This window comes from Culex quinquefasciatus, chromosome 2 (genome assembly GCF_015732765.1).
Source record: "Culex quinquefasciatus strain JHB chromosome 2, VPISU_Cqui_1.0_pri_paternal, whole genome shotgun sequence".
NCBI classification, from domain to species: Eukaryota; Metazoa; Arthropoda; class Insecta; order Diptera; family Culicidae; genus Culex; species Culex quinquefasciatus.
The window spans coordinates 72,686,370-72,708,660 of NC_051862.1; the positions used below are offsets into that span (position 1 = coordinate 72,686,370).

General features: G+C 37.2%; 1 protein-coding gene across 2 annotated transcripts in view; it reads left to right on the top strand.

Moving 5' to 3' along the window:
* Positions 1-22,291, top strand: part of LOC6036616 (nyctalopin) — a 265,590-nt gene that overhangs the window by 237,826 nt on the left and 5,473 nt on the right. For both annotated transcript variants that reach the window (XM_038252641.1, XM_038252640.1), the window contains exons 3-4: positions 4,346-5,395; positions 11,401-11,561. In XM_038252641.1, coding sequence (XP_038108569.1) covers positions 4,586-5,395; positions 11,401-11,561 — 971 coding nt within the window. In that variant the 5' untranslated portion in view covers positions 4,346-4,585. The remainder of the gene's footprint in view (positions 1-4,345; positions 5,396-11,400; positions 11,562-22,291) is intronic.

Sequence of the window (22,291 nt, forward strand, 5' to 3'; positions counted from 1 at the left end):
TTTTACTCATTTTTGCTGGACAATATTGTTAAATTTTGCTTTGACATGAAATTCAATAAAATGTAAACTGATAAAACAGAAGCAAGTTAGGGAAAACTTTTGAGGTTTATTAGTCGAATATTGAAAAAGCAGTTCAATAAATGAGAATACGCATGGCCTACGTTTTGTTTCAAAATATAAATAGAGCCCATCCATCAACCAGGTGGAAACTTTTTTGAAAATTGTTTTTGAACGTGACCCAAAAAAATCTTTCAATTTTCATAAAAGTTTCCACCTGGTGAAGATTTTTTGAGTTTATTTTTATGCTTCATTCTGTATGAAGCATAAAAAGTGTTTTCTGTGATTAATATACAGATTTCCAGAATTATTTTAACATTTTTCACGTTCCGCGGAATTTGCGTGAAATTTTGTGTTTTAAAATTGAGGTCTCCGTGAAATTTGCTATTTTTGAGCGTGAAAAATCACTAAGCCTACTGATTGTTTTTGAACGTCTTCTGGAAAACCCGTTATGCCAAATGGGGTGCATTCTATGAAATGGGCACTTTTGCATTATGTGCATTTTTTGGGTGTAATTTTTTGCTAGGGAGACAAATTTTCCTTCGATAATTTTCTCAATTCGTTTTCATTAGTCAATTGCACTATAGAAACTGCATTCAAATGTTTATTTTTATCCATTGATACGCTTATTGAGTTTATATCTCTTTCTTTTTTTCTTTTTTTTTTTTTTTTTTTTTTTTTTTTTTTTCTCTTTTTCTCTTTTTTTCTCTTTTTTTCTTTTTTTTTTTTTTTTTTTTTTTTTTCTTTTTTTTTTTTTTTTTTGCTCGACCTATTGTACGGTGATAGTGTGCTTTCTCTACCAGCTTTTTTATTGCTATTTTACTTTAATTGCTTTAAATATTTGGGAATACACTTAGACCCGACACTTTCCTGGGCATACCAAGTTAATCACGTTGAAAAGAAATTGGCCCCTTTATGTGGCATGCTTTGGCGAGTGCGAAATTTTGTTCCTCGGCATGTTCTATTAAAATTTTATTTTGCGTATTTTCATTCCCAACTGAATCACCTTGTGTCAACATGGGGCTATGCCTCCAGTACTTCATTAAAGAAAATTCGTACACTCCAAAATCGCTGTCTCAAAACAATTTTTACAAACCATTACTGTACCCAACTTTACAACTGTATTCCGAATTATCTCATACAATACTTCCCTTGAATTACCTAAGGGATTATCAAACATTAGTATTTGTGCACAATCTTCTAAATAATCCTGTAATGCACCATAACATAACCTTACCAAGTGCACCACATTTTCATTCAACTAGACAAAATGACCACCTGCGACGTGAGCAAGCTTCAACCAACCTTGGTCAAAGACGCATATCATTCATTGGTCCTACTAAATACAACACACTTCCCCTTGATTTGAAACAAACCACTAGCACCTCCATTTTCAAAATCAGATTAAAACAACATTTAAAACATAAGTTACACGAACTGTTCCAATAGAATACACTTAACACCGATTACATAAAATAGGTTATATTTCTCTTTATTAGTCGAGCTATTTTCATTTATTTTAGTTTTGTGGATCCCTTAAAAGGAAATCTTTTTTCCACTGGGATTTCACCTTAGTATTAGCAGTAGTTATTCTTCATTGCCCACCAATATTAGCATTTCTTTGTAAAACAATGTTCTCAGCATAAATTTAGTTTGCTTTCGTCCTTTACATTAACTTTTGTTAGCTGAGCATTTAAGGAGACCACTACCAGGGGCTCAATTATGAGCTTTTGGTGTGGGGGTGTGATGGAGGCCCTTAAAAAAAAAAAAAAAAAAAAAAAAAATATCTGGATGTAACACTTTCTTTATTTGAGTTTAAATTTGATCAATTAGGATGCTTCACCCTTCATTTTGTTGCATTTTTTTAGCCTTTTCAAGTGCATATTGAATTTTGAGATTTTTTGAAATTTGCCTTATTTACAGACATTTCAAGATTTATGTTGTGCAATTGCTCCACTTTCCATTGAGTTAGAATGTTTATATTTAGCCCAGAAGCTACACTGAAAAAAAATAAAAGTACCAAATTCCTAAATTCTAGGAGTTTTGGCTCCTTTCCTTGTTAAGTAATCCAAAAAACCAATTGCTAATCCAAAAAAAAGTAATCCAAAAAACCCGATTACTAAATAAGGAAAAGAGGCAAAATTCCTAGAATAAAGGAATTTGGTACTATTTTGTTATTTCAGTGTAGTTATATATGTTGAAAATTATGTTTGAAAATTTCAGACATTAGTAAGGTAGTAAGGTCTATGCGAGACGGGTATGCTGTGCTCGTGGACTAGCACTTTAATCAAATAATAATTAGCTTTCTTGAAAAATAATCTTGAGAAGTGAACTTTCTACTTTGTTTTATTGATAAACAATTTGTTATTATAGCGAAAATCACCATCAAATAGAACGTGACTTGGAACAATTTTCGTGAACTGAAATGGATTTAATTAAACTAACTTATTTTAAAATACATTCATATCCAAAGCCTAAACTTAATTCAAATGAAATCTGTCCCAAAACATCATAAAGAAACCACGGTCTGTTATTTAAAATCTCAATCAAGAAATGCACTATCTTGCCATATTCCACAATGCCATTCAACGGCCGTAAGGTTAAAGCTTAGTCCAGCTCAGAACAACCCAAAGATGCGTGTATGAACAGCTGACAATGTGCCGCTTCCCCTTCCCCGTTTGTGATCCTTTCTATCTGTCCCTGTTCAGGTCCAGAGACAACAGAGAGGACGACGTCGCTGCCGGACACTGATTGACAGTGCCGGACCGGATTGTGACACACACAGAGCCCAGTCATGGAATTATCATTTTATTCGTTACATCCGACCAAAGCCGGTTTGGTTTTATGATGGATTTCATTTGTGTACACCACATCTTCCTGTTCTGTGCGTATCGTCAGGTTCTGGTTATCTCTGGCCCGGGGGGGACCGACAAACGACCACCAGTAATTACAACGGATTTGCCATGCCCAGTGCTTGTAAGCACTATTATGGCACTGTTGTTGTAGTTATCTGTCCTGGTGTTCCAGTTATGACGAGACTAGGGTTGAATCCCCCCGCTAGAGATTCGCACTACAGATGGCACTTTAAATGGCACAAAATGAATCACTCTCCGTCTCTCACGTTGGTGTCAGCCCAAGGATAAATAATAGTCTGGTACCATTTATTTTACACCGTATTACAACTGAGAACTAACGGAAAGCTCGCTCTTTTTCTGTGTTGCAACTTCAGCAGCAGCTTTGCCACCTCGAGGGACAAGGCAGATGTGTAGGGTTTGTTGCCGGCCAGGATTCTGCATCGAAGCTTTAGCCTGGCAGGGTTGTTAAGTGTGTTTTCTGTGGGACAGGCAGAACGCGACAGAGATGAATGTCAGCGAAAGATATCAGTCTCGTTGTGGGTGACGTGCAGCCACAGATGTGTGTCAGGCGATAAATTTGGGTAGTAAAAAAAACTTTTTTTATATAATGGAAAAATGCGAGTTGTTTGATGTGGAACACCAGGATGAAATCGAGTCGCATTGGAAATTTTATTAGAATTATGCTTCTTTTGAACCCGCGTGAAAAGCGTCAACCCCAGATTCAAATCTCAGAGTCCTGAATCTCATTCTGCTAATGAGACCATTTCGCTCTATTACAACTCTCACAGATGCATAGCTTTCATTCACAAACATGCACGAGAATCTCGTGTGAATATGACGGGAAGGGACTTTATTATCAGGATGCGTGCATGTCCTTCCTCCAGTTTCCTTGTGAAAGAACTCTAAGCCGAGCTGAGCGTGTTTCTGCTCGCGTTGAGCTGATGGGATTTCAACTGGGGCTGCTGCAACTTCCAGGCTGCTGTCGTATGGAACCAACCTGCACTCGAGCTGACTGACTAATGAGGACATGGAGCATAATCATCTGGTGCAGCAATGACGGCGGCAGCATAATGAATTGTCACTCATAATGGTTTACGGCTGGGATGTTTATTCTGTACATTTACACCGCTTGTAGGTATAAATTTTGTATAAAGTACCTTCATATATAATGGAATTGAATAATAAATTAAATAAAAATAGAAAATAACAACTCTCAAAGATAGATCAGTTGACATCTGCTGACTCATTTCTAACGAATTAAACGTCACAGTTGCCACAACATTTACCCATTCTGAAATCCGATTCGTTCTAGTCACGCCACAAGGCCAGAACATTACTTAATTTACGCTCACCCATTCATCCGTCAACCCATCACAATGTCACATGACGCATTTATAATTAATTAATGCCTTTCCCTCTCTACCACCTTCCAGAATTACAACTTCTACCGACCACATAGGAATTAACTGCTCCCACGCACGACGACACATCACGCACGTACACACACAGGTGAAGATGCATCTGTCACTGGCGGTGCCACACGACATCCGATGGATTACCGTTGACCACCGCCGTCGACCGTGGTGAACTCCCAAGGGAGACAAACAGTACTGAGTCAGTTCTCTGTTTATTGACGTTATAAGCCAAAACAAAAAAAAGAAGAAGAAGTCAGAATGACGACCCGATTACGACGACCTGCCACCAGCAGCTGTCGGCTTATCCTCTGCTCAATCACGCTCATCCTGGTGGTCTTCCTCAAACAAGCGACCTCCTTCTGCCCCTCGGTATGCACCTGCGAGATGGACCCACAGGTGCGAACCTGGTGCATCGGAGTCCACCTGGACGTGGTCCCCATCCAGCTTAACCCAGAGGTCCGGTACATCAACCTCACCTCAAACGAAATCCAAAACGTGCACTTTATGCTCAGCTTCTACCACAAGCTCGAGGTGCTCGATCTTTCGTTCAACGAGATCAGCGACCTCGGCTCGCGCAACTTCGACACCCAGGAAAGTCTCAAAATGCTCAACCTCAGTGACAACGCGCTCGTCACCATCCCCAAAGACGCCTTCAAGGGACTCCGCAAGCTCCAAATCCTCAAATTGTGCAACAACCGCATCGAAACCATCCACACGACGGCGTTCTACGACCTGCGGAACCTCCTGGAGCTGGACTTCTCCAACAACGCCATCATCTCGCTCGATCACGGCGTTCTCCGCCACCTGTACTCGCTGGAAACCCTCTCCTTCCAGAACAACCAACTCCTGGAGGTCCCGTACGAGCACAACGTGGAGCACCTGTCCCGCCTGCAGACGCTCGATCTGTCCGTCAACCTGATCGAGTTCATAGCGAACGATAGCTACGCGAGTTTGCGCGAACTGCGGACTCTGAAGCTGGCTGGAAATGTGCTGACTGAGCTGGATTACGGGGCGTTCAACGGGTTGAGTGCGCTGAGGGGACTGGATCTGGCGGATAATAATTTTACGGTGAGTTGGAGGATTAATATTATACTAAATTTAATTATTTTTTCATGTTTTTATTTTGCAATACAGTCCACATTAAATCCAAACTCGATTATTCGAAATTCACGAGACAAAAGATACTTCGGAAAATTAACGAAAATTTCATTATCTTAATGTTGATGCAATCTAGATTACATTTTCAAAACAACATATCCGTCATGGGTTTCCTATGCAGATAGGCCCTTTTGAAAATTTAATCTAGAAATGTAAATAAAATAAACAGGCCATTTAGTACGTTTCTAAAATAAAACATTGAGTGACAAGAGCAGGATGCACATTGTTTAGAATGAATTAGTTTGTATTTTTTCTTGTTTTTATGTAATTTTGTTCTATTATCTTGCCAAAAACTTATTTTCTTGCTATTTTTAGTCGATTTAACACTCAAACGCTCGGGTAGTAATTTGACCCCTATTTTTTTTCTTAAAAATCTCATAACTTTTGGTAGAATTGACCAATTTGGATGCTTCTGATTGCAAAAGATCCAGATTTGTCTATATTTTCAACTGTCAGATGGGGGACAAATATGGTCAACTTTTACTGGAGATATTCCGGACTCCGTTGGGGTACCTCGGCCCTACTATATGGGACTTTGGTCAATATAACAAAATCTATTTCACAGAACAATGCCGGAAATGATGCAAAACTTCAAGACATTATTCTAATACATCATCCTGCAAAAATAATTGACATGGTGAAGTCATACGGGGCACCGGAGCCGGTTCCAGTTGGGCACCAATCAACATCAGCTCAGTGAACCGTTTCCGGTTGGAACCTGTTCCGGTGGCCAAAGGTCTTGACCATGTCAATTATTTTTGCAGGATGATGTATTAGAATGATATCTTAAAGTTCTGCAACATTTCCGGCATTGTTCTATGAAATAGATTTTGTTATATTGACCAAAGTCCCATATAGTAGGGCCGAGGTACCCCAACGGAATCCGGAATATCTCCGGTAAAAGTGGACCATATTTGTCCCCCATCTGACAGTTAAAAATATAGACAAATTTGGATCATTTGCAACCGGAAGCATCCAAATTGGTCAATTCTACCAAAAGTTATGAAATTTTTAAGAAAAAAAAATAGGGGTCAGATTACTACCCGAACGTTTGAGTGTTAATAAAATAATGAACAGTTGAAAAAAAAAACTTGTAGTACCGAACTATTCAAAGTGCATTGATTAACACTTACTTATGTCACACTTCCGGGAACCGTGGTGTAGGGCCAAATTGAACGCCATTTTGTGCATTCAAGGGTCCTGATTTTCGGTTCAATGAACAGAAACCACTCACTCATCGCCTATCCATTCGTCGCCTATTCCAACCCGCTAGCATTCATGAGCGAATGAGTCACTAGGGTGTAATATGGTTGTATGGAAAAAAATAAAGTTGTCCAAATTTAGCGAGCACAGCAATTTTTCAGTTCCTTTTGGGGTCCTAAACAACTCCCCAAAGTTTGGGCATGATTGGTTTAGTCCTCACTTTGCGCAAAGCGATTCAATTTTCCATATAAATTTGTATGGGAAAAACATTTTTTTTGGATTTCGATATTTATAAAATCCACGTTTCACGCTGTACTAAAACCGGATTCATATTCAGATGCTCTAGAAGGTGCTCTACAACTTTCCCGAAGAGAGTATGGTGCTAACTTGCTCCTAAAAAAAGATACAGCGTGTTAAAAACTCGTCTAAAATGTGTTTTTTGCTCGAAAATCACGTTTTAGACGAGTTTTGAGGACGCTGTATCTTCTCTTAGGGACATGCTAGCACCATACTCTCTTCGGGAAAGTTGTAGAGCACCTTCCAGAGCATTTGAATATGAATCCGGTTTAAGTACAGCTTGAAACGTGGATTTTATAAATATCAAAATTAAAAAAAAATGTTTTTTCCCATACAAATTTATATGGAAAATTTAATCGCTTTGCGCAAAGTGAGGACTAATCCAATCGTGCCCAAACTTTGGGGAGTTGTTTAGGACCCCAACAGGAACTGAAAAATTGCTGTGCTGGAAAATCGATTTTGATATTACACCCTAATGAGTCACGCAAGCAGCCAGCGAGTGGCCCGAACTGTTCACTCAGCGAACAAATACATCGTGAAAATATTTGCCTACTCCGTCGCTCGACGACACTCACACACTACCATGCTCAGCGAAGAGCCACTCTCACAAAATGCCAGCGCGGCAGTCTTTTTGTCTTCACGCCCTCAGAATGCCATCAATTTGATTTTTTCTTGGTGGAAGTTTCTTTGAATGGTGTCTATAATGTTATGAAATCAAAATAAATGCACAATTTAATTGATAACATTGATTTTAGGCAATGATTTTAGGCAATGAGTATAACGCAGCGCATCAGAGAAAAAATGTTTTCAGTTCAGAGTGATTGGAGACGATCGGCCTGTCTGAACCGTTCGGAGACTGAGCCGATCAGAGAGAGAGAAGAGTAGAAAAGAGAGTGTTCGGGAGCGAATGGTGATAGAGTGACAAACGGTAGGAATTCATCAGGGCAGTATCGCGTCGCCTGCTATTTGTGCTCGCGAATGGAGACCCTTGTGTGCATCTCACAATGCCACATCTTTTGACCTTCACAGATCCCCAAAATTCGATTTCAATCCTAAGATATTCAATGTAAACCAAAAAAGCTCCAAAAAACGCGTTTGACACACGTACAAGTTAGACTATCGTAAACATTTGTAATTATAACTCGGAACTCCAGCAACCAACTTCAACCAAACTTCGGGACAATGCACAGAATGGTCAGCCAAACAAAACGTGTTTGTTATTGTTTACATTGCGTGCTTGCGTTTTTCTCGGAACGTCAAAAATGGTGGGTGCGACAAGATAGCACGACGACGTCGAACTGATGGATGTTCATCAATTCTTGATGTAATATTACCGATTTTTTTGACACAAAATCTTTCACCATTTCCTGATGAACATTGCCATTTTTTTTGGTGTAACTTTTAACCAAATACTAAATTTTGAGACCACAGATCGATACAAAATGTAAAAGCTGAGGAAAAATATCTTATATTTACTGATATTTGATGGTTTAAAAGTAAGATAATTGTAATGTAAATTTGAAAATTTGAATAGTTCTATTTTTCTTTGTAATGATCTTCGAAGATAAAAAAAAGTTCAAAAATATTAATACCTTTATTTATTTTCTCGTCTACAGAATTGGAATTGGTGGTAATTTCACTTAATATAAAATCCCACGTTGACATGGCCATTTAAGAAAGCCACAATTAAAATGGAAAGAAAAAAAGGCAAATCACTGAAGTTGAATGTTGAGAAAATACGTAGAAATGATTTTTTTTAAATAACAAAGAATTATTTCAATCAATTCTTGTTTTCAATTCTCACCATTGATTTCGTATCTTTACGCCCTTAGTCTGTTGGAAATTTGTCTAAACTGATGTCAGACCTTTTTTTCCTAAATTAAAAAAATAAAAACTCCAAAACTTAGCAAAACAATTAACGTCTACAAAGTAAACATTGCAAAATTTATTTGAAGTTTCAATTGCAGACCAGAAATTTCAAAATACATTAATTTAAAAATCTTTACACCATTTTTTTCAATAATATTGCAGTAATAAATGGATTATGAGAAATTTTCTACGAAATCGGTCTTCTTCCTTAAATTTTAATTTTTGTATTTTGTAATACGACTGAAACTTTTTTGGTGCCTTCGGTATGCCTTAAGAAGCCATTTTGCATCATTAGTTTGTCCATATAATTTTCCATACAAATTTGGCAGCTGGCCATACAAAATTGATGTGTGAAAATACAAAAATCTGCATCTTTTGAATGAATTTTTTGATCGATTTGGTGTCTTCGGCAAAGTTGTGGATATGGATAAGGACTACACTGGAAAAAATGATACACGGTAAAAAAAAATTGGTGATTTTTTATTTAACTTTTTGTCACTTAAACTTGATTTGCAAAAAACACTATTTAAATTTTTTTTATTTTTTGGTTTGTTTTATAGGGCAACTAATGCCAACTTTTCAGAAATTTCCAGGTTGTGCAAAAAATCTTGGAGCGAGTTATGATTTTTTGAATCAATACTGATTTTTTTTCAAAAAATTGAAAAATTGGTTGCAAAAATTTTTCAATTTCATTTTTCGATGTAAAATCAAATTTGCAAACAAAAAGTACTGTTGTGAAATTTTGATAAAGTGCACCGTTTCCAAGTTAAATCTATTTTTAGGTGACTTTTTGAAAATAGTCGCAGTTTTTCATTTTGTTTAACCCTTTCAGGCCTGAATTTTCAAAAAAATATTTTTTAAGTTATTGATGGGAAAATGATTTTTATGACCATACAAAAATTATAGGCTAGTTTTGGAAATTTGGATTTTTGGGTCATATACGACCCATCAGGCCTGAAAGAATTAAAGGGACCATCCATAAACCACGTGGACACTATAGGGGGGGGGGGAGGGGAGTTATGGCATTTGTCATCGCTTCATACAAGAAAGATTTTTTTTGTATGGCAATTGTCCACGAAGGGAGGGGGGGTGGGGGGTTCGAGATTCCCAAAAAAGTATCCACGTGGTGTATGGATGGTTCCAAATTAGTGCACATGTTTGCCCACTTTTGAAAAAAATATTTTTGAAAAGCTGAGAAAATTATCTACATTTTGCTTTTTGAACTTTGTTGATACGACCTAGAGTTGCTGAGATATTGCCATGCAAAGGTTTTAAAAGCAGGAAAATTAATGTTCTCTAAATCTCACCCAAACAACTCACCATTTTCTAACGTCGTTATCTCAGCAACTAATGGTCCGATTTTCAATGTTAAAATATGAAGCATTCGTGAAATTTTCCGATGTTTCCGAAAACATTAATTTACATTAATTTCTATGGCTCGTTGGCTCCCCTGAACCCTAGTGACAAGTATCCAAGGAATTTCAACCACATTATACAAATAAAAATAATCATTTATCAAAATTTATGATTGCATTCTGCTATCTAGAAATTTACAAAATTAAATGATGAAAATTTCAAATAAAAGCTCAATCAGAAGCTAAATATCCTCCGAAAACTGCGTTGAACCATTCTGCGTTCACAGAATATGACATAATTTCGCTGCTGCCAAGCCCATAAACTAACACGGTTTAGCGAGCGTGCACGAATCGGTCATAAAATATTCAAACTCATACCATTTACATAAATCATTTTCAAATAATTACTCCAGTCGCGTGCGTCCGTGCGTGCATGCATGTGTGTGTGAATTTACACGAAACTTTCCTAATGGTTCATTGTGATGGCAGTTTGAGGAGTGTGTACGAAAGGACATAATTTTGTCCTCGACTACTTCCGTAAATGACCATCACACGTTGAGCCAAAAGTTAGTTAAGCTCAAAAGTTAGACTACAATCGACGCGCTTGTTTCTCTACTACGAACCAGTCCTTGTAGTAGACTGTGTGTGTGTGTCCACCACTAAATAGTACCGCATTGGAGCTGGCCGCGTGCCGACACGGTCTAATGAACACATGCCAGGACACACAAATTACGCGACTTTAACGCAATGTATGAGCGAGAACAATGAGGTGAAAGTTTATAATCACAGTGGGAAAGATTGGCATGAAATATTGGCAGAAAAAAACACTTTTTATTTGCTTAGTTTATGAATGCTAGAAAAAAAAATCAAAGCAATTGAATGGTCTAGATTCTCGGATGTTTTAAAAAAGATTTGGAAGTTTTGGAAATCAAATTTGTACTCATTGTGCTCGTAAATAACCACATAGCGTAGAATGTTTAATTAATAAATAATACGACTAACGACTGCATTTGCGCAATGAAAAACACCACCCCCTTCACCTCACTCCATTTCTAGTGACTTTTCCACCAAGTACATCACACTCCGGCTCGCTAATCGGTTTTCCGTGTACTACAAACACACACACACGTGTGTCCCTCAGACCTCAACCTGCACTCACATCCGCTTTTCCGATTGTATCTTGTTTTCCAGGTCGTGCCAACGCTGCAATTATCAAAGCTGTGCAATCTGACGTATTTATCGCTGAGTGGCAACAATTTCGACGCGTTGCCGGCCGTGGCCTTCATGAACCTGTTCCAGCTGCGGCAGCTCCATCTGGACCGGCTCGACCGGCTGGAGCGGATAGACGTCCGGTGAGTTGATTGGGGGATATTTTTATGCAATTTTGGCGATGACATCGGTAGGTTCCTGTAGATTTACTAATCTTTTATTATTGAAAAGAAACTACATACGATTTTCTCAAAATCTACTCTAATGATTCCTTTGTTAAAACATCATTGCTGCACACAGAACACAAAATTGGAGGGTTGATAATTTTTATTATTGACCATTAAATCTTTTCCAATAAACTTTATCGCAGTTTATGTGGAATATGTGAAATTACACAGTAAAACATAAATAACTTCTGAACTCACTACGCTTTCGTAAATCGACTTTTTATTATATTTTTTAATTTGGATAAAAAAAACCTTCATCATCCCGGTACGAGAATCGAACTCACGACCTCTGGATTGGAAATCCAGCACGCCGTTAGTCGAAACACATCTCCTACCGGTCAGTATTCCCAGTGAGCAGATTTACTCTTTGAAGGGATCTGAGTTTGCCGAGCCAGACAGGAATCGAACCCATCACCTTCCGCTTACAAGGCGAAACCCGTAACCTCAGGGCCACGGAAGCTCGGCGTAAACACACTCGGATAAAGCTTTGGTCGTCGATTTCTTAGGCCCTTTTGCATCATTGATTTTTCCACATAAGGTTCCATAAAAATTTGAGGGCTGTCCATAGAAAATCTGTACCTTAAGAAGTCATATCGGATTGATTTAGTGTCTTCAGTTGAAGGTTTTTAACCTTAAGATTAAGACCTTAAGATTAAGAAAAAAAAGTACTCAGAGAAAATAAAACACTTGGCATTTACTTTAATCACAAAGAATCGGTTGGGCAAACTTAACCACCTCATTTTTTTCATTGTTTTATTGTTTTTGTGAACGAAAAGCAAACATGTTTATGCTTTAGGGTATGACGGATGGATCTTTTTCTTTTTTTTTATAATAACACATTTTCTGACAACTTAAAACTTATGAAGGATTGAGATAGAAAACGGTGCATTCTATTATAAAATCGCAAGCGTTCTTTTATCTTTGAATTCAATTTTCCACCCAAAAATTATGATTGAAATTTTTCTCAGGGGAAAGTTTTAGCTAAGACAAAAACTAAACGCCCGTCATAACTTACTGCTTTAAAAAAGACATGTTTTGATCAGTAAAACATTTTCAAAAATGAAAAAAAAACTGAAGAGGGTAAAGATTGTTAAAATCACTTTTTTGATGTGATAAAAAAAAATTTATAAAAAAATAAGTTTTTTTTATGATCGATTTTTGCCTTCCTCACCTCACTGAGCCAAGGCTATAAAATCACTCAAAAATTAAACTTTTTAATTAAGCCTCCAAGATAAACTTTTACGTGTACATATAGGATCATAACCGAAAACTGAACAAATGTCTGTGTGTGTATGTGTGTGTGCGTATTCCCCTTGGTGCTTCTTGCAAAGTTTTCTCGGCACTGGCTGATCCGATTTGAGTCAAACAAGTTGCATTCGATCTATTTTGGTGCCCCATACTGCGCTATTGAATTGTTTGAAGGTCCGATAAGTTCAAAAGTTACGTATAAAAAAGTGTCAGAGTTGAGAATCGGATGCTGTAATTTTGATGCCGGATCTCACTTATCTATATGAAAACTATGTCCGGATCTATCATCCAAACCATCGCAGGATAGGTGATTGAAAAACCTTTCAAACAAGTCTAAAACATTGAAGATCTGGCAACACTGTCTCAAGTTATGACCACTTAGTGATATTTATGCACTTTTTGAAGCCGGATCTCACTTAAATGTATGTAAACTAAGTTCGGATCCATCATCCGACCTATTGTTGGTTAGGTTATCAAAAAACATTTCTAATGAGTCCAAAACATTGATGTTCTGGCAACCCTATCTCAGCCGAGCCGAGCTCCTGTGGTCTAATGGTTACAGGTTTCACTTTATGAGCGGAAGGTCGTGGTTTCAAACCCACATGGCTCAGTGTCTTGCGAACCTTCGTGGTGAACGGACACTAGAGCTGCGGTATTTTTTACTACCTAAGCTCAGAGTTATTTCAAAACAAAATTCACAGTCTTTTTAAAGACTACCTGAGTTATTTTCCAAAATTCTAAACAGTCTTTTCAAGACTAACCCCGCCTGAAATTTTGTTGTATTTTACAAACGAAGCCATCTTTTTAAGAGAACTTTGCTTGCAAAATGCGTCAAAACAAAGGTAAACGCAAATCTTCTGAAGATTTGGTCGTTACGTCGGTAAAGCGTTTGAACGCTAAACCGGCTAACGGAAACAGAAAAAGAAAACAGCCTCTTCTGAGGTCTGATTCTGATTCTGAATGTGAGGTCAATCCTCCAATTCCATTGACAAACAGTTTCGGTGTTTTATCCGAAACTGATGACAAGGAACCTTCTCCTCGTACTGAGCCTTCTGCCGTCGAGAAACGAGTAAAGGCTCCGCCAATTGTTGTGACTTCCGTCTCCGATTTGGCCAGCTTTCGAACGCAACTGAAGAATTGCAAGGAAACTTGCAATTTGAAAGTTTCGTTCCAGCTTGGTCGAAGAGGAGAATGTCGCTTGTTGACGGAATCTTTACAAGATCACCAAACTTTTGTTGGTTATTTGAAAACCACAAACACAATTTCTACACGTATGAGACCAAGAATGCTCGGCCATTCAAGGCGGTCTTGAAAGGTCTCTCCAACGACTTGTCGGTGGATGAAATCAAAAACGAACTTAAGGTGTTGCTTGGCTTTGCCCCATCCCAAGTAATACCAATGAAGAAAAAATCAAACGGGAATATTTCTCGCTTTGGTTTGACTTCACAATTTTATCTGATTCATTTCAACAGAAATGAAATCAACAATTTGAAACTTTTGGACAAAGTTCAGTTTTTGTTCCATGTACGGGTAAAGTGGGAGCATTTTAAGAAACATGGCGGTAATGGCCAGAATCTGACCCAGTGCCGGCGTTGCCAGGCATTCGGTCACGGTACTGATCATTGCGCCATGGTTCCAAAATGCATGGTTTGCGGGGATTCTTCTCACGACAAGGACAATTGTCCCGTGAAAGAAGTCACCCAATTTAAATGTGCAAATTGTGGTGGAAATCACAAATCAAATTTCTGGGATTGCCCCATCAGAAAAAGGTTTTGGATTCTCGTGCTAAGCATCAGCCGAAATCCAAACCGAAATTTTCTCAAAGTCAGGTTGTACCTGCATCTTTAAATCAAACGTTCGTGCTGTCTCACTCGAACAATTCTAGAAATACCCCTACCGTGGAAAAGTTAGGTAACAACAATGGCATTTCTTATGCTAACGTCGTTTCGGGTTCATCCACGAATTTTAAATCCTCTACCAATCTTTCTGAAATTGGGCAGGTACCTCAAATCTCATTTGAAAAATTTTCTGCTGGCAACGCTTTGGGATCTTCTGATCTCGGCGATGTTACGTTTGAAAAATGACTTTTTGCAAAACTCACTGTTTGGTTTGATTCAAACAATGAGTAATGCTACATCCATGATGGAAGCAATCCAGATTGGATTAAAATTTGCGAATGATGTTGTTCTTACCCTGAAGTTTAATCATGGATCTAAGTAATTCCATCAATATTATGAATTTTAATGCTCGCTCTTTAAAAGCGAAAGAAAATGAATTTTTCAACTTTCTACGAGTTCATAACGTGCATGTTGCTGTTATAACCGAAACATTTTTAAAAACTGGCACTTATTTGAAAAGTGATCCAGATTATAAAGTTATAACTAATAACCGAATGAATCGAAATGGCGGTGGAGTTGCAATAGTTATCCACCGTAGTATGACTTATAGCACGTTACGTGACTTTAAGTTAAAAGTTATTGAAAGTTTGGGCATTGAACTTGAAACTTCTTTTGGGAAAATTATGATTGCAGCTGCATATTTGCCTTTCAATGCACTGGGGAAAATAAAAATTATTTCAAAGGGGATTTGAATAAACTTACTCGGCATAGATCTCGATTTTTGATCATCGGTGATTTTAATGCAAAACACCAATCTTGGAATAATTCAAAAGTAAATTCCAACGGTAAAATTCTATTCAGAGATTGCACTTCTGGTCTTTATTCGGTATTATACCCGAATGGACCAACTTGCTTTTCTTCTGTTAGAAATCCATCAACAATTGATTTGGTTTTGACAAATCAAAGTCAGTATTGTGGTCCTTTAGTGACTCATGCTGATTTTGATTCTGATCACCTCCCAGTAACTTTTTCACTTTCTCATGAAGCAGTTACCAGACCCAATAGTTCTGTGTTTAATTACCACAAAGCTAATTGGGACAGGTATCAACATCATATTGAGAATAATTTAAATCATGATTTTGTTTTAGAAACCAAAGCTGATATTGATTCAGCCTTGGAATCTTTAACTAATGCAATTTTGGATGCTAGGAATATTGCTATTCCTAAAGTCCAAGTCAAATTTGATTCTCCCATTATTGATGACGATCTTCAGCTTCTGATTCGTCTGAAAATGTTCGCCGAAGACAGTATCAACGTTCTCGTGATCCTGCACTGAAGCGAATTCAAAAGATTTGCAAAAGGTTATTGACCACAGATTCACTCTCCTGCGAAATGAAAAGTTTGCAAGAGATGTCGAACAAATTAAACCTTATTCCAAACCTTTTGGAAACTTTCAAAGGTTCTTAAGAAACCTCAAAACCCATCCCTTCTTTAAAAGATGGTGATAATATTCTATTAACTAATGGGGAAAAAGCTCAAAAACTTGCTCAGCAGTTCGAGAGTGCTCATAATTTCAACTTGAATGTTTTGAGTCCTATTGAAAATCAAATTTCAATAGAATTTCAGAATATTGTTGAACAAGAATTTTCATCAGATGAAGTTTTTAATACGGATCTGAATGAAATAAAATCTATTATCAAAAAATTTAAAAATATGAAAGCCCCTGGTGAGGATGGCATTTTTTACATTTTAATTAAAAAATTACCAGAAGCAACTTTAAGTTGCTTGGTCAAAATTTTCAACAAATGTTTTGATTTGGCATATTTTCCCAGTAGTTGGAAAAATGCCAAAATAATTCCGATTTTGAAACCGGATAAAAATCCTGCTGAAGCCTCAAGCTATCGGCCCATTAGTTTGCTTTCATCTATTAGTAAATTATTCGAAAGAATAATTCTTAATAGAATGATGACGCACATTAATGAAAATTCAATTTTCGCTGATGAGCAGTTTGGATTTCGCCTTGGGCATTCAACTACTCATCAGTTGTTGAGAGTTTCAAATTTAATTCGAAGCAACAAATCTGAGGGCTATTCTACTGGCGCTGCTCTTCTAGACATAGAAAAAGCATTTGACAGTGTTTGGCATAAAGGTTTGATTGCGAAATTGAAAAGGTTTAATTTTCCGATTTATATCGTGAAAATTATTCAAAATTATTTGACGGATCGTACTCTGCAGGTATGTTATCAGAATAGCAAATCTGATCAACTACCTGTACGTGCTGGCGTCCCTCAAGGAAGCATTTTGGGTCCAATTTTATACAATATTTTTACTTCTGACTTGCCTGATTTGCCCCCAGGATGTCAGAAATCACTTTTTTGCTGATGACACAAGCATCTCCGCCAAAGGTAGAAGCCTTCGTGTCATCACAAGAAGATTACAAAAAAAGCTTGGATATTTTCAATTCTTATTTGAAAGAATGGAAAATTACTCCAAATGCTGCAAAAACTCAACTTATTATTTTCCCTCACAAACCAAGGGCTGATTTTCTTAAACCAAAAAGTCATCACATTATAAAGATGAATGAGGTAAATTTAAAGTGGGAGGATCAAGTGAAATATCTTGGACTTGCTTTTGACAAAAACCTTACTTACAAGGATCACATTGAAAGTATCCAGGTTAAATGTAACAAATATATTAAATGTTTGTATCCACTTATAAACAGGAATTCTAGACTTTGTCTCAAGAATAAACTGTTAATTTATAAACAAATTTTCAGACCTGCCATGCTTTATGCTGTGCCGATCTGGACAAGCTGTTGCTTAACCAGGAAGAAAAAACTTCAGAGGATTCAGAACAAAATTCTGAAAATGATTCTGAAACTTCCTCCCTGGTTCAGCACCAGTGAACTTCATCAATTAGCCGAAGTTGACACTTTGGATGTTATGTCCAATAAGATAATTGATGCATTTCGACAAAAATCATTGCAGTCTTCAGCTGCATTGATCCGCTCTTTATATAGTTTATAAGTTAGTTTTAAGGTATCCCTTTTCCCTTTTGTACATGTAGGACCTCCTACATTTGAAATCACTGAATAGCGAAAGCTACAATATTTCATGAATAAATGAAAGTTGCTAGTATTTAAAATTGAGGTGAAAAGTCATTGTTTGTGATTGGACACTCAATAATATCTTAACTGAATGAATGTACATGGAAAAGAAATTTGAATAAATATAAATTTAAAAAAAAAAAAAAAAAAAAAAAACCCACATGGCTCGGCACATCCTTTCCCCTGTACTCTTCACATGTATAAGGACCAACTGTTCTCTGTATAATTGCCCTGCAGAGCTCCACGGCCCGATCGCAAAAAGTGCTTTGAAGGGACGAGTTTTTCAGAAACCAGAATTTAAGGGCTAGCTGGGTATAAATAAACGTAAAATGTGCACTTCGGTTCTAGCGATACATTTGGACAGTACAGAGTGGAAAGGCAGAGCCAAAGAGGATTGAAAAACATTCAAACCTCTTCGGCGGCGAAGTTACGGCAGTGGATCGCTCGACACACTCGCTCAACAATAGCGTGTGTGCGTGTCCCATCTGCCTAATAACAGAAGAAGCCTTTGTGGTTCTATAAATAGAATTGCAAGTCCGCAATAGATCTAATTCCTGGTCGCAGTGGATAGTGGCATCGAACAAAAAAAAAACCCTATCTCAAGTTATGTCCATTTAAGTTATATTTATGTACACTTATCTGTATGAAAACTATATCCAGCTCTATCATCCAACATATCTTTGAATAGGTAATCAAAAAATCTTTCAAACGAGTCTTAAATATTGAAGATCTGGCAACTCTGCATGAAGTTATGACCACTTAAGTGATATTTCGGAACTTTTATGAAGCCGGATCCCACTTAGATATATGTAAACTATGTCCGGATCCATCATCCGACTCATCGTTGGTAAGGTAATCGAAAGACCTTTCTAATGAGTACAAAACATTGAAGATCTGGCAACCCTGTCTCGAGATATGACAACATAAGTGATATTTATGTACTTTTGGCTTCCTCTCCGAGGAATGCCATATAAAATCACTTGAAAATTGGCCAAAAAATGTCACTGCGATTTCTCGGAAATGGCTGAACGGATTTGGACACTTCCGGTTGCATTCGATCCCTCTTAGCTTCCGATAAGTCGCTATTGAAAATCTTCCCCGTAGCCCTTTCCTGTCAAAAGATATTTACGAAAAACGACTTGCAAAACTAAAATCGAAAAACAAAAAACGATGAAAAATTTTCAAAATTGCTTCATTTTTGCACAACTAGGTAGTCTGGAATGTCCTCCATCCCTGGCTGAAACGGGACAAAAATCCATTGAAATTTGCCAAAGTTACAGCCACTTTAAGAAAACTGTTTGCATTCAGACGCCTCCAAATCGACTAAAACGAGGCCAAAATTAACCAAAATGTCGGCATGTTGCACATTTTTGTAAAGCTCTTTCAAAACCCAATCCACTGAGATACATATCTCGACGAATTATTAAGCTTAGTCGTTAATATCTGCGCTAAACTGGTATTTTTGACGATACCAAGGCATTATCACATGCTGGTTCGCCCATCAGGCTAAAAAACCCAGAACTATTATACTTCATTCGAAAGCATTTTTCATCGTGCTTCGAATGTCATTTTAGGAAATAAAATTCCCTTTGTAAATCGCGTCCAGCATGCAAAGATTCCACCCGACCTCAATTCAGGTCCAGAATAGTCTCAAAAACGTCTTAGCCAAGCCAAGTCAAGTCATTTCGGGAAATGACAATATGTAATGTGTTCTTAGATACCTATCCTTGAGCCATCGATCGACTCCGTTAGCGATACACTTTTTACCCTTTCTTAAATTTTCGCTTTAGCTACGGAATGTGAGAGCGGAATGCGAGAGAGGGAGAGAGTTTACGGAAATTATGAATCGTTCGTGCACTGCATTAGTTTTTAAGCCGTGACAGCATTAGACAGCTCGCGTGCACTGTTTACATGGATTTTCGTCGACAGACCGTAGGCCTATTTTACTTTTACTGGTATAGAATATCATTCGATTTAGTAAGTCTATAGACTAAATACTTTGTAAAGTAATATTCTTTCTGTCAAAAAGGATCACAAAGTTTTTTCTTTAAATTGTTTTAAAAATCCATTTTTAATCCTTTGCGGTCGTATAAAGTGTCATGGTATGTATGTGTATGTATGTATGATCCCCATACCCGCAGGCAACTTGGTCCTGGAACACATGTGAGCGCTAGGTGAACAATTCGATCATCTTTTACTCCGTAATCTGTACACCCACGTGCATAAGTTTTTTTTGCACGAATTTTAGTGCTACAAATACCGGCGCATATAACAAAATGGTTTCCTTTTCCTCCCCAAGCACCGGAAATTTGTAGCGGGTGTAGGGACACTTTGCATAGACGCCCTTGTTCCCATCACGTCACTGAGGGTATGGAGCGACGAGAAATTAATAAGCATGCCCCTAGTCGAACCTTCATTAGAGAAGCAGGCAATCCACAACTCACAGCGAACGCCCAAGGGAACACCCTACCGCGTATTTAGTAAAATTGGCGTGGTTGGTCTTAAATGGATTGTATGAATGTTAGAATGAATGAAAGTTTATTTTGCTATTTATATAGGAAAGATCTCACCAAATCGGGAAGCTTCAACTCCGGCATCATCGGTCTTGAATCTGACTTGAATCATCTGGGACTTCTGGCCTTGATTTGCTGGACTACCGGAACCGGAACTGGAACTGGTCGTATAAAGTGTCATGGTACCCAGAAAATTAAGCTTTATCATTGTGAACAATAATATTAGCAATTTAGTTGAATTTTAGAACTCAATCAACGAATCGTCTATATATATATATATATACAATGTATATTATACATGTACATTCTCAATACACAAATTTTTGTATGAACCGAGAAGAGGTAGCCCCCATTCACCTAGGTGGATTAAGTAACGTTTTTTTAACACATTGGCAGTCACGTACGTGTACTTTGTACACAGTTTTTAAGGGCACTTGTAAGAAAGGCGAAACACGCGACTTCCCGAAGGTTGCCTAAGCTATGTCCGGATCCATCATCCAACCCATTTTTGGTTAGGTAATGAGTCTGTCCAATGAGTCAACCCTGTCTTAAGTTATGTTCGCTTAAGTGATATTTGTGTATTTTTTTTATTGAGAAACAGGAGAAACGGAGTACAAACTAAAAAAGTGTCAAACGAAAAAGTGACCAACCACCGGGGGTTGAATGTATTATTATCTTTTTTCATGAAGAACCTCCTAAAGAATTTACTGATTTGTCATAATCCAATACATAATACATATTCCAATACAAAATAAACCGCTTTAAATCGAAGACCACATTGAAAAATAAAATTACAATTCATAAATTTTATAAATGCCAGAAAATTCACAAATTTGTAAAAATAAACTATTTTAAAATACTCAAGCTTTTGAAAAAAAAACTTTTGAATTATTCTATTTCATTTTACAAATTTTAACTCTCATTCCTTTTGAAAATGACTCTAGAAATGTAAAAAAAAAACAGTTTTAAAATCGCTACCATTTCCCGTTACTTCATTTTCAAAAATCGTGGGATATGCAATGTTGTGGGAAATTAAGTGAACTTTTCGAATCTGGAATAACCCAGCATTGTTTTTTTAATTTAGAACAAATGTTTTCATTTTTAAATTACGTGTTTTTTGTAACATCGTAGGGTTATTTTTAAGAGTGTAACAATGTTCTACAAAGTTGTAGAACAGACAATTACAAACATTTTGATATACAAACATAACGGTTTTGTATGTGTTCTTTACGAGTTATCAGAATTTAGCAAAAAAAAAGGTTTTTTAAGTGATAATTTTGATCATTTTTAACAATGTTTCGAATGTTTAACCCCTAAAAAAAATCATTGATCTTCAAGAAGTAATAATGTATATAGTTATTGCTTATTTTTTTTTAAATAATACTTAATATTTCACTACCACTGTCAAAATTGCTATTTTCCTGTCCCGTTCAAAACTTTGAATTTCGATACCCATATTGCCAAAACTCGTATGGTTCGGTAAATGTCCCTCCGGGGGAACCTTCCTTGTGAAGCATTTTTTATGACGTAACGCGAAATCTGGCATTTATTTTGCATTTAATTTTTGGACTAGTTTTGTATATATTCTAATATCTCATTTAAAAACTTGATAGAGTATACAAAAAGTTAATGAGTCTCCAAAGTTCAACGTATGATTTATTCTCGACCAAACCAGCCAAATTCGCCGGCTTCAAAACTTTGGCGCCAATCTTAAACCCAACCACTAATCCAGAACTTCTCGGCAACCGAACTTCAAATTACCAATTAAATTCACAACCCGACCAAAATCCCATTAATCTCCAATTTGTCACGTTCCAAGGCACCTGCTGCGGCCGCCACAACCGGATTGCGAGTGTGGCCTTCATCTGAAACACACAAAGCAAATAAAAGACACACACCGCTCTTTTCTCGGTTTTCGTCCAGCAGTGTGCAGTGTTGCCA